Source organism: Taeniopygia guttata, chromosome Z (assembly GCF_048771995.1).
Source record: "Taeniopygia guttata chromosome Z, bTaeGut7.mat, whole genome shotgun sequence".
In the NCBI taxonomy this organism is placed as follows: Eukaryota; Metazoa; Chordata; class Aves; order Passeriformes; family Estrildidae; genus Taeniopygia; species Taeniopygia guttata.
Window position 1 is genome coordinate 65,805,700 of NC_133063.1, and position 14,052 is coordinate 65,819,751.

Genomic DNA, 14,052 nt, shown 5'->3' on the forward strand with positions numbered 1-14,052 from the left:
GAACCACAAGGGCATGTACATTTCTCCTCATGCTCATGAGTCATAAGAAATTAAGAACAGAAATAAATAATCATTAAAAGGTAACAAAACCATGGAAAAAAATGGTTTATTAGGATGAGCTTTAAAACATGCATCTGTTTATCCCAACTAAGCCAAGATATTAGGAAACCTCTAGACCTGTCATTGATGTATTCTCCATTGCTGTGAATCTGATTTTCCAGTGTGAAATTGAAGACAAAATGTGAGACCTCCTCATTGCGGAAATGTTTCACTCGGGATGCATACTCGTCTGACTGCAGATGTTTAATGACATCAGGAAACCAGACTGATAAGCCGTAGTAGCTGTGGAAAACCAGAAAAACTTCAGGAACCAATTTCACTCATTTGGAAATCTGTGTGAGGTGTGAATGAGCAGCTACCTTGGAGACTTATGTGATTGAGCTGTTGCTCTATCAGAATAAAATCCTCCAAAATATAGAATAATTGAAATATGCTGACACCAGAAGATGTCAGTTTTTCAAAGAAGGTATTCCTGACGAGTCAGGTTTGCAACCAAGAACAACTAACTGACAAACATAGCATTCTGTGGAAAGATCCTGAATAAAACAGATTACCATAGTGCCAGAAATTTACATGCAGATGATTTTTCTGTCTGTTAAGACTATAAAAAAATGGCCTTATCTCAACCATTCTTACCCAAAAGACAGGGTGAACCACACAGCTGTAAGTTTGATTGTATTATCCTTCACTGGGTAGTTGAAGCATCTCATAAATGTCAACCAAATCTGTAAATCATTATGAAACACATTTATTTACATATCTTCAATTATTTTGAACAATTTTCTTAAAGGCTAGAAGTTATTTGATTCTTATTTGCTTGCTATGAGAGAAAGCAAATCAGCTCGCTGGCCACACTTCTTTTGATGCATCCCAGGGTGTGATTTACTTTCTCAGCTCAAGAACATATCGTAGTCTCATATCAGTTTTTTTGTAATCAGTGTGGACTGTGTCCAACAATTCAGCCTTATTCTGATCACCTCAAACTTTCTTCGGAGAGGAGAGGAGAGGAGAGGAGAGGAGAGGAGAGGAGAGGAGAGGAGAGGAGAGGAGAGGAGAGGAGAGGAGAGGAGAGGAGAGGAGAGGAGAGGAGAGGAGAGGAGAGGAGAGGAGAGGAGAGGAGAGGAGAGGAGAGGAGAGGAGAGGAGAGGAGAGGAGAGGAGAGGAGAGGAGAGGAGAGGAGAGGAGAGGAGAGGAGAGGAGAGGAGAGGAGAGGAGAGGAGAGGAGAGGAGAGGAGAGGAGAGGAGAGGAGAGGAGAGGAGAGGAGAGGAGAGGAGAGGAGAGGAGAGGAGAGGAGAGGAGAGGAGAGGAGAGGAGAGGAGAGGAGAGGAGAGGAGAGGAGAGGAGAGGAGAGGAGAGGAGAGGAGAGGAGAGGAGAGGAGAGGAGAGGAGAGGAGAGGAGAGGAGAGGAGAGGAGAGGAGAGGAGAGGAGAGGAGAGGAGAGGAGAGGAGAGGAGAGGAGAGGAGAGGAGTCACCACCATCCATACATATATATTGATCCACATTCTTAATACATAGTGATTTTGTGCTGTTTGTGAATATCATAATGTATTTATTAGCCATCACTTCTGTGAGGACCAATGCAGCATTTTCCTCCTCTGAAGCTGGGATAAAGCTCTATGATTCACCTGCACTTTTTCTGGGTCAGGAAACCAAAACCTTACACTGGTTCCTGATTCCCTCAGTTGCATGGAAAATGTACCATTGCAGCTATCAACAGCAGGAGCTCAGCAAATCCATCTCATTTCTGAAAGTTAATTAAAAAGGAAGAAGCTAATTACAGAACAAACAGAGATGTTGTTACTTACACCATACATCTCTGTGCGGATTCTTACAAAACACCTCCTGTACCAAGTTCCAGTATCGCTCTCAATTTCTATGAGCTCATCTATCTGCTTAGGTGTTTTGATTCTGGTAACCTAGAAATAAAAACAGAACAGAAGAGAAATAAAAAAAAGTTCATAGTTTATGGATTCATGAACTGCCTATGAAGGATTATTGGTGGGGTTTATTACACTCCATCTACTAAAAATGAGTAGATATTGAACCTGGGTCTACACTAGACATGTTTTACGTTTATAAAGGAGTATTAACACACTGTAATGCCAAAGTCTTTATGGATGCAACAGTTTCAGAAAACTCTGTGGTCAAGGCATGCAGGAAATACATTTCCTTTGGCTACAATAAAAGCTGTTGCTGTCATGTTTTTCTAGAGAGTTGTTCTATATACCCTCGATGCCACAAAAGATAAAACATTAATTTCATCCACCAGTTAACCATGCCCAGAATTTGCCTTCAAATTGTTTCTGACTTGCTATCACAACATTGTTGGAAGTAATTTTATTAAATACACAGCAATGAAAACAGAAGTATTCAAAATGTCATGAATTAATAGTTGGACAACCTTTTTTTTTTTTTTTTTCCTAGTGTTAAACAGAAAATGTAATATAGAGAGAGGAAGTTAGGTGAAATTATCTGGAACCATGCATATTATTGCTGTTATGAACAATTATCTACTTATCTAAAGTGAAATGAGATAAACAGACATCAGGGAAAAATACTGAATGACCAGTGACAGAGAATGTAATGTATCCCACAATGCTAATTTTCACTTTTACTCTCTTGTGCAGCAGAACCAGGATGTAGCAGAACCAGGTTCAGATACACAAGAGAGTAAAAGTAAAAATTAAAGAAAGAAAAAGAAATAAAAGAAAAAAAAATTAAATAAAAAATGAAAATTCAATGGCAGAACCATGGTCTTTCCAGACACAGGACCTGACAAACATATACTGCTGTATGGGTTTTGTTTTAGCTGATCCCAGCTTTATAGTGATATCACAAAAGGTAATATATTCATCCACATGAATAAAGATTTTAAAAGAAGATAAGTAGAGAACAGAAAGAATATTACTAAAATAGGGAAAGGGACTGACACAGAAGGAAGAGGAGAGCAAGAGACTGCATGTTTTGTGTTTGGCTGCAGTTTCTGAAGTTAGACATAGCTTATGTTTCTTCTTAACAGAATGAGAATAGCCCCTGCCTCCACCTCCAATGCATCATAGTGGATTACAGGCCATCAGGGAATAGCAATATTAATGATAAAGGTCAAGTTTTGAGCCCACTGGTTTTACAGATGCATACAGATTTTACAGATGTATACTGTTTGACATGCAACAGCAGCATCATCCCATGAACAAGAACACAGAAAAGCCCACTAAGCAGTTTGAGGTATACTGCCCTCATTTCTGAAGCACTACAGTTCGCTGTTTTGCCAGATCATGACTTTATCAAAGGCCTGTAAACTTCTTGTCATGTCTCTTCTAATAATTGCATCCGCATCATTGCACTATCTCCAGCTTTTCTTAAACTGCTTTCAGGAAATATGTTATACAAAAGACTGAATCAGGTCCTCAAAAATTATCTGGTATCTCCTACATACAGAAATCCTTACATATCACTCCTCTAGGCAGAAAAGGAATGCCTTTTGAATCTCACTCTTGTGGGCTCAGGGACAGCATTTTCACTGTACTGGGGCACCTGACTTAGTTGGAGCTGTGGAGATTGAGGGAAACATATATCCACTATATGTGACTGGGGACAAAAGTTCCCTGGTCTTCGTGGTTCTTTAACATATGAAAAGTCCTACTGAGTCAGGAAAATAGTTAATCTGGAATATGCAAATTCACCATGTCAGTGTATGAAGAGTGAAAAAACACCCAAAACCAGAAAAGAAAACCTATTTTAATGAAAATGGTGCTTCTGTGTAAAAGCAATGGTTAGTAATATGCAAGGTTCATAATTTTAAAAAAAATAAGACTTGTTGCAAAGAGAAATATTTGCAGGAAAAGGAATTAACACATGGTAATTGAGGAGTAGGAAAATTTTGATTTTAAGGATGCAAAGTCTGTTTTTTTTTGGTTTTGGTTTTTTTTTTTTACTTAAATATTTAAACCAAGAGGTCTAATGAATAGGTATTTTAAAAATCCAGGAAGTTAATAAAGCCTGTACATAAACATCTAACTTTGGTAGTTCCATGACTGAAGATACTACCAACTTATTGGTGTCTGTTAGTGTCACTGCTTTCAGGACAAATTCTTCAAAGTATGAAGAGTCACCCTCTAAATTAATTCTGGAACCAGAATATTCCATTTTGGATTAACTCTAAACCCAACCACTTGTCAATTGATACCATCTCTTTCTAAAGGCTTGAAGATATTTCCCTCAATAATATGAGTAACAAGAATAAGCATAACTTGTGAAAAAAAAAGCTGATAGAAAAAGATTAAATCAATATAATACAGGAAAATGCATGAACCAAAATGACACCAAAACTATAGGTGTAATGGAAAAAAGTTACATCATCTGTAGAGTCAGAAAACATACTCTCAAAGTGTGTCTGATGTAACTAACATTAAGTGGAGGAAATAGTAAAGCATGAGTTATAGAATGGCATTGGATAAGCAAATGAGGAGTATAGAAAGTTTAGGAGAAGTATGTGAATAAATTACTGAGGAAAAAATGTCACAATACTGAGGACTAACAGAAAAAACAGAAACTAAAAGGGTAAGTCAAACAAATTATGCATAAGTTCTTTGCTTTCTGGGTTTTATGAGATGAAGTGCTGATGTTGGACAAAAGTTTTCTAATCATTTTAATGCAAGCTAAAAATAGGGACTTCTATATATGTCTAACCTTGACACACAGCGCAGTATTTCTAGTCTCAACTTGATATATAGAGTAGAGTTTTCCTAATGCTCAAGGGAGAAACTGGTAAAATTAATGGCTGACCAATTTACAAGAGTGACTGTAGATAAAGTGTCTGAGTGTCACATTTTAACAACCATACACACAAAGGCTTGTTAGATCACAAGAGCTGGAAACAACAAGCATGTGCTTTGTTTTGTTCTCAACAGCTGCTTTAGGACGTGATTACAGTTACGTCAAAGTGACGTGAGAGGTTTATCCTTCCACCCACATTTTCTCCTAGCACATTTCTGTCTTCTTCCTTGTGCTTAAACCAATACTAAAGAGGGACAGGGTCAGCACTATGGCTGACTGTGAAATCAGTTAATGAATATCAATAGTAGCAGAAAAGAAACCTCTGAGGTCACCAGGAGCAGGCATATTCCATCTGAAAGCTGCTCAGATCAGCAAGAGCCAATTGTGAAATTACACCATAGCTGTATGGTGTTAGGCAAATCCCTTTACTCATAAATTAAATCAGAAAATAAAATATTAGATTAGGTGGGATTAGGGGTAGGTCACCAGTGTACCAATAAATGTGGATTTAACATGGTAAATGTGCTAACCAGCTTTCTTTCAAGTTAAATATAGGAATTCTTGAGCTTCTTTGTGGAAAGGTTTAAATGGAAGCAATGGAAACTACATTCAAGGCAGCAAACTGCAAATCTCAGTGGAATATAAGTTATGTGGTCAGATGGTCATTCCTCAAGACTGCCTGCAAATACAGAACCTTTAAGAGGATTTCTTAATTGAGTTACATGTGCATTAAAATAAGAAGAAAGCTTCTGGAAGAGGAAAAACATCCCACACATGGCTCTGAGGGAGCAGAGTGCACATACTGCTACAGTTCTGTTATGGATAGAGAGGCAGACTGGATTTCAAAGCAAGAAAGTGCTGTTTGATCCTACTGTATCCAGGAAGACAAGATTTTTTTGTATAGTCTTCATAAATAAAAAAATGCCATAAAAATTCCATTTTTGAATTGGTAATTTCTCCTCCAATAGAAACAACCCATCAATACTTTAAATAGGGTTTTATAATTAAGCCTCAAAAAAATGAATTTGAGCCTCCCAGACATTTTGAGACTATTAAATGTTTGAAATGAAGATTTAATAGGAATGAAGATGTAGTTTTTAAAACCACTGTTTTACCTGATAAGAATGGGAAAAAATTCCAAATCCTAAAGACACAGCAGCTAACTAATTTGGACTTTTATGTGCCTACTATTATTACTAAGGGTCAAACTTAGTAAATAAAACACAGGTAGAATCTATTAACTATCTTGGTACACCAGATAAAATTGTCATGCAGTGGCTTCATACACTCATTAATATCTTGGCCAAAGGATGATTTCTTAGCAGACTTGTATATATAACAATTTCAGTAGGAATTCACAATAATTTTATTTAGGTATTTAGCAATACTCACAGTGAAGACTTTCTCGGGCTGACCACGAGCACGCATGTTTGTGTCATGAATTTGCTTGAGTATCATCCAAGCTTCATCATGTTTTCCAACCTAAATGTTAGAACAAAATGTGAAAGTGCAACATACGTACAAATCGAGTTACTACCTATAGCTCCTGAATTATCTAAATGTCTGTTTGGTAGAAGTCATATATAAAACAGAAATAATTTTCACTGGAATCTAGAAACCGTTTGGGATGTTATACCTCCAGCAGGAATCGTGGACTTTCCGGCATAAAGGTGAGGGCAACCACAGAAGAGACACAAGGCAGTGCACAGACAATCACAAATACTCGCCAGCTGTGGAACTGGTAGGCAGAGCCCATGCTGAAACTCCATCCTGTGGAAGCAGAAATTAACAAAATGTAGACAAATATTTGAGTATTATATGTGTTATCCTTTATATGTTGCTTCTTGGGCATACAAAATGATACCTGTATTTAAATGAAGCCTGACTGATATATTTTCACAAATATTGGTCATCTAAAAAGTAGTTTTACACTATGACTTTTAGCCTCTTGTATGACTAATCGTACTGGAAAATGGTTGTATTATGGATGAAAGGCTTTCTTGTGCAGGGATGAAGAAGATTTTTTCAATTCTCTTAGCAAAATCTATATTAAGGTAGTTATGTGAACCAAACAGGGACATCGTCACCACACATAAGAATATATATAGAAAGTAATAGTTTACTATGAACAATGGAAGTGGAGATACTTAAAAATCTACACACAAATGATATATTTTCTGCAATTGCATTGCTTTCCTTAACATTAACTTTTTCTACAAAGTTGATTTTGATACTCTTAATAAGAATCAACCATGTCACTGCTAGTTCTGGTTTTTAATGAAGTATATGGTTGGTTGGGATTATGACTGGACTATTGAAATTTTGTAATTATAAGAAAACTAAGAATTTATCTTAAGAAAGAGAACAGTATTATTTGGGAACTACTTGGCCTTTTATTCTGGCTTCAGCACAGCAGGAATTTTCAAGTAGATTTTCAAGGATAACTTATTAAAAGGTTAGAGGAATATAAGAATAATGGACAGAGGAGGTTACTGGAAGAAAATGAAATCTTGGGTAATGAAAGAACTGAAACACTGGATTAATTTATTATTGCAACCTGATTTTTCAGGTTGTTTACTGACATCGCTTTGGTTCCAAATGGCCTAATGAATATTTCTCAAAAGGAGGTATTTATGTGAGAAATGAAAAGTGTGTTTCAGGATGTAAAGATTCTATGCTGTGGATCATAAACACATTATTGGGAAAAAATTTCTTTCTCCTATTAATGTACTTACATACTACCACATGAAAAATACTATCAACCCATGATTTATTTTTATTCTTTGTCAATGGTTTGGTGAAACATCTTGATGAGTAGATGTGGGAATGTGTGTATTTCTGGTCTTCTACAAACTTCCTTTGTTTCTGAAATTATATCAGTGTGCTCTGCAGCCATTTAGCACTGTCACCTTTACCTCAGGGAGAAAGGGATAAAATCTGTAAGAGTACTGACTCTTGGAATCCCATGTCATTTTTTTCAAGTAAGACTCCATATAGGACATACTTTACTGCTCAAAATATCCTTCCAACTAAACAAGGATGCCTAAAAATTAATGGTCAATTTTATTCCTAAATAAACCCTGAAATTAAAATTTACAAACATAAAAGTATATTATAATTCACTCTTTATTGATTTTTAGGAAATGTTAACATTTGCTCTTATGGAATTTCAAGTCTTAAATAATGTGGGTTTATTTTACATTTAAATTGTGAAGGGAAGGAAGTAAAGAAAGATTTACAGTGTGTTAATGAAGCAATTAGAGACCATACCTGTGCTTTGGATATTGTGTACATATTTTATTCTAATAATTAGAATAATATTCTAATTATTACATAATACAACAATATATTCTAATAATATAATAATATTCTAATTATTACATATTTTACATAATTTAAAGTCTAGAACATAAGCACCTGGTGCAGAATTTGAAAATAACTTTTTGGTGAAGCTAATTTTTGCTCTGATCAGTGAGTTGATTTGAATCCCTGGCATCTGTGCAATTGTAAGTGCTGCAGGGAAGACAGCACAGGATGGAAGTTTTCATCTTTCAGAATGTTCAGTATCAGCCAAATACTGGCTTTTGTTGTTACTAGAAACTGTTCCAGAAATACACAAAGCCACTGGTATAGTTAGGCAATCTGCCTTTCACAGCTCCAGTTTATGTTTTATGAGATAGACCTATGCAAAGGGCAGTTCTGCAGTAAGTGAAATCAACCTGGCTTTATACCAGTTATAAAGCAACAGCAACATCTTGTGCTCTGTAGCCAGTCCTGGAAAATGCTCTTGGTAATTTATTTTTAGTTGTTATTTATTAATATAAGTGAACCATACTACACTTAATTAAAATCAATAAATGCGCTGTTCATTCTGCTATCATTGTGACAACCTACAAAACATCTTTTTTACTCCTCAAAATACCCAAGGGACATGTCAAGTGAAATGTTCATTATAGTTTTTATTGCTTTTGTTCCATCTTTTTCACTATGTACTGTATTAGCTACTGCAATTTATCTTGTGATTTAATGTATCTGCTGAATGAATGATGGATAGGAATGTCATTATTATAAAAAACAATTTGTAGAAAAAAAGCTGGAGCTGCACAGAGCTTTCTGGAGGTTTTTCCTCCCATCTATTCCAACACCAGCACTACATCAGCAAAACAAACATGTATTTCAAATGCACAGCAAGTTTGGATTTATTTTTATATTTAACACATCCTTTTTCCCCAGGTCATGAGCTAATCTGGATAATGGAGCCATTAGAGCAGCTCTGAATTTAGCTCACAAAGTGGCTTTCATTCCCTTTGTATGCAAGTCTTGGAAGTAAATAAAATTGTGTTCTTGGCTGTAAGTCAATCTCCTTCTCCCCTAATTCATGGCAAAAAAGCAAAAGCACAGCAGCACTACATGGCTGCATTTAGTTCACAGCACAAAACTGGAGCCGACCTTCACCCTTGCTCCCTGGCTATGCTGTACTCAAGAGTCATTAATCTTGAGAACAGGAGCAAGTCACAATGTTTTATGGATTGCAAAACATTTGTCCCAAATGCGTCCTGGGAGTAATGTACTGTAGAGCAACCCAAAACCTGTGATGGCTGAATCTGAAGCTACTGCAGGCACCTTTGTGCTAAATAGTACCCTCCTGCTCTCCTGGCTGCTGGAAACGGCCAGGTGAATCACAGACATGGCAATTACTGATTACAGAAACACAAGAGCACACAGCGGAGCAAAATCAAAATGTACAAGATGCTAATCTGTATCCAATCACCGATTTATGAGCTGAGCATGTTTTCAACAAAATCTTGTCTCACAGAACAGCATACTATCAGCCCCATAATATTAATATATCAAAAAGATATTATAAAATTTTTGCTCCAAAGGAGAGAAAAGATAATTTGTCATAGACTTTCTAAATATATACAGAGGGAAATCTGTCCACATTACGATGAATTTTATGGATTTATAACACTTGATAAACAGTAAGTACATTCAAGCGCAAGGATCCTCTCCTGCAGTACACATATTACTAGAGAGCTTGTTTATGGGATGATTTGCTAAACTTTCCACAGCAGGGGTTGCAAGGAACATCACAGATCTCTATAAACTCATACCTGTTACACTAAACTGCAATGTGGGCAATGAAAAACATAGGTGCCCATAGGCTCTGTATAAATACTGGAAGCAAATAGACAGTTTATATATCCCAGAGGAATAAAATGGTGAACACCTTTCTAAGACACTAAGGTTGGCAAATAAAATCCAATCAAATATTGTGATTTTATGGCATGGTTAGCTAAAGACTGAGCATTTGGACAATTTTTGTCAAGTACAAACGAGATAAATTAGTTTCATGACAGTGTCATAAATTGCCAAAACCTGTTTTTTCATAGATTTCTGTGTTTTAGTAGATCAAAGGAGGGAGTAGATATAGAAACATACTTAAAAATTACAGACGGGGGAAAAAGAGAACTAATGAACTTACATTAATTTACAGATTTTACATATTCTTCCAAAAATTAATTTACATGACTTCATAAATTTTTTTGATTTCTGTTTTACCACATAACCTGTGGTCAGAAGTCAGCTTTCTAGCCCTCAATCTCAATGTTTTTCTTTGAAATATTTATGGTAACTAAGAAGCACGCTTGCTCTAAATTGTCACTTGGTGGCACTGTTACCATACTCAATATAAATAAAGCTTACATCTATTACCGGAAGACTTTTACTATCAAATTCGGCTGTTTTGTTGAGTATTTCCCAAATCTAAGCTAAAGCAAAATTATGAGGACTGGAAATATTTTGAAGCTTGCATCATTTAAGCACCTTATTATTGCACTTAATTTTTTTCTGCCCTGGCATTACCAATTTTAACTGTCAATGTCATCTAGGATTTGAGACCATACATTTTAGTGCTACTCATTAGAAACAAGGTGAAACATCACCAAAAAAAAAAAAAAAGAAAAGTTTAGGTAAGTTATGTAGCTGAAGAAGATCTGCTACACATATTTACAAAACTGGATGAAAACTATGGTTTTATACAATTGCAGAAAAGATGTCTTCAGAATTCTTCTGTGTTATATTACTGTGAAATTCCAGTAGCGCAAAGCAGAACACCTGTCTTTTCTGTGATTAAATTATTAATATCACCTAGGAAAAGCAATGTTATTTTTAGCCTGTATGGAGAGTTAGATACTCTACAAACCTAGTCTCAGCAGGTGAGTTGCTGGTAATTTCTGATGAAGGAATTTAGAAATGAAATAGCTGAAGTGTGGCAGGCCATGATGGAGAGAATTAACAAAGGTGCATGGGACTCTAGCTAAATGCAACTAGCCCTTGAGGATCACCTGTTCAATGGAAGAAGAATGTAAAAGTGTTCAACAGATGTATTTTGCAAACACATTAGACAAAGAATTGCTCTGCTAACACTTAAAATGTGATGAGAAGGAACAAGGCATTTTCTAAAGACACATTTCCTCCCTCACAGAGGAAGGAGTTTGTAAGCACAGACACAAGTCACTCCTCTGTGCTGGTATTGATATTTATCTGAAGACCCTTGAAAATCAGGTCTCCAGCCACTCCCATGGCAGTATTTTGTATTCTGACAATCACTGGGACAGCTGCAAGAAGAATTGATCTCGCATAGAAAATAATTTGCTCTCAAATATTATCAAATCCATTCCTATGTAGCACTGTAATCCAGATGTAGTACCTCTGATCAGTAACATTAACAGTCCACTTTTTAAAGTTCGCTAATACCTGTTGTAGCACTGCCCTGAGAAGTTTTACTTTTCATTAAGGAGGATGTTTGTGTATCCTCATACTTCAGAAAATTATATTATATAATATATGCCCAAAATTTGAGGTTTAGTAATGACAAGTAAGGCTTTCACTTGCACGGAAATGTTAATGCATGAGGCCTGATAGAGAAAAGAACCCACAAAAAATAGTTTCGAATCAGAATATTTATAAATGCTGGGATGGAAGTAGATGTGGAGGGAAGGTAAAGGAAATTTGTAAGTCTTTCTGTGCATGGTTTGAAATGGTCTGTCTGAAATCTGATTTTCATTAGGCCCTGAAGTATAGCCATACTTCAGGCTATAAAGATGTATTAAGATGCTGTGACTCACAGTAGTCAATGCAGTCAAGAAGATAATATTTAAAATGAAGAAAAGATGAACAGACTTAATCATATAAGAGAATTAAAGCAGTATCCCTAATAAGAGAACTGCAGGTACCCAATAGTCTGGCCATATTATGTATCTAATCTTGGCAGAAGCTTGAAGTGGCAACGGGTGGCTAATAAATGGTCTATTTATGATTATGAAATCAGAATCTCTCTTGCCTCCCTAGCAGATAAATATTAAAACCTGTAGAGTCTTGAAGCAGGCTGTTGCCAGTACTGGGCCTGAAGGGAATGGCATGTCTGTGTCTTGAGATGAACAAAGGAAGCTATCCTTGCACTTCAATTTTCTTTACTGGGAAGGTTACTGGGCCAACCAAATAAAACAGACATGAATATGACAAAATCACTCATTATCTATTCATATGTTATTAAGTCTAAGAGGGCAGAAGAGAAGTTACACAAAATCAGAGAGCAAGGGCTTGCAAACTAAATTGACCATTATACACTTTCTACATATTCACCCTATATAGTCTCCCTCAGGGGACTATCCCAACTATTCAGAAGGTGTAGCTATTCCAATAGCTATAATGAACAATGGCAAAAGAGTAAAGAGCATTCACAACAAGCAGCGTATGGTATTTTCATAATTGTTTTGGCTCTTCAGCCCTTTCTATAGGACTGAGAAATCATGATAGCAAGAGCATTGACTTACAGTTCACCGAGCTGGACAAATTCTATTTTAACTAATGTAAAGCAGCACTAAAACAAATTGTCACCTCTATAGATAAATAACATGTTAAAAACAAACAAAAAGCCCTTCACTTAGGACCATTTGCAGAAAATATTCTGTCTTGAATGGTAGGTGTAGGAATTAACTGACATCAAAACAATTCACAGAAAAGGAAGATTTCTCTGCCTCTTAAGTTATCTTTCACAGAGGCATACATGTTTATGCCCTTTAGTTTATCTCCAAGCTACCACCCTCCATAACATCATCCAATTATATCACAATTTTCTGGCAATCTGTAGGGTTTTATTGTGGTTTTCTGTATGTTTGTATGATACATCTCTATCTATAAAACAGGAACAGTAATACTTACCCAGGTTAAATATTAACTCAATGCTGTAAGACCTCAGTAACACTGAAGAGGTGTAAAAATAAGATTAATAAGAGCCAAAATACAGATAGTTTTGGAAGAGACTATACTGTCAAAATCCATAAAGAAAGACATTGACATGAAATGCAAAGCCATTATCCCATAACAGGAGAAGGAAAATACAGGCATCACATCTTGGGTTGGTTTTATGATGATACCTTTTCCCCTAATCATCTCAGAATTCATGCCCAGAAATGGCTGCTGCTGCTTTAAATGGCTCCAGGGAGCTTTGAGCTCCTCTGGATTTGGTTCAAACCTCCACTTTAGGTGTGCTGCATGCAGACTCTACTGGGATGCTACATTGTTCTTTTTGTTGGATTAGTTTTGCTAGCTTGAAGCAAGACTTTGTTTTGTGTTTTGTTTTGTTTTGTTTTGGGTGGGGTTTTTTTTGTTTGCCTTTTTTTTTTTTTTTTTTTTTTTCCCTTCGCCTGGAGGGTGTACTGGGAATACTCCTAGCAGTTTTTTCCTGGTTCTTTAGTATTGTTCTGGGGATTTGTTTGGTTCTGTTTTGTTTTGTTTTGTTTTGTTTTTTTTTCCCTTGAACTGGTTATTTTTTTTTTTTTAAGTCCCTTAGAGAAGCTGACTAGAGGGGGCTGCCATGACCCCCAGACCTCAGAGAAGCTGAACCAACATGAGAAAGTCATTAAAACCCACCAGTTTCCCCTGCTGCAAGGAAGAGGCTAACATCAGAAGGGTTCCCATCTAGTCTGCCCGAGTGGCTGAACAAACTCCTGTTCCTCCCCTTCCCCGAGACAAAGAGGGAGACACCATCTTTGCCTCCCAGCCACTCACAGTCTGGTGGGGGCTGGGGTTAAGGTTTTGAAATTTCAGTGTCTTGCATTTATTCAATCCTTTTCTGTGCCTTGCGAGTGCCCCTTTGGTTTTTTGGGGTTTTTGTTTACTTTTTGTTAATAAACAGTTTGCTTTTTTT

At 36.4% G+C, this 14,052-nt stretch overlaps 1 protein-coding gene across 2 annotated transcripts in view; it reads right to left on the reverse strand.

Annotated features, from left to right (window-relative positions):
* SV2C (synaptic vesicle glycoprotein 2C) overlaps positions 1-14,052 on the reverse strand; it is a 109,354-nt gene that overhangs the window by 17,392 nt on the left and 77,910 nt on the right. For both annotated transcript variants that reach the window (XM_072922576.1, XM_072922577.1), the window contains 5 exons: positions 6,475-6,608; positions 6,231-6,320; positions 1,868-1,978; positions 697-785; positions 178-342 (listed from right to left, as the gene is read on the reverse strand). In XM_072922576.1, the coding sequence (XP_072778677.1) occupies positions 178-342; positions 697-785; positions 1,868-1,978; positions 6,231-6,320; positions 6,475-6,608 (589 nt within the window). The remainder of the gene's footprint in view (positions 1-177; positions 343-696; positions 786-1,867; positions 1,979-6,230; positions 6,321-6,474; positions 6,609-14,052) is intronic.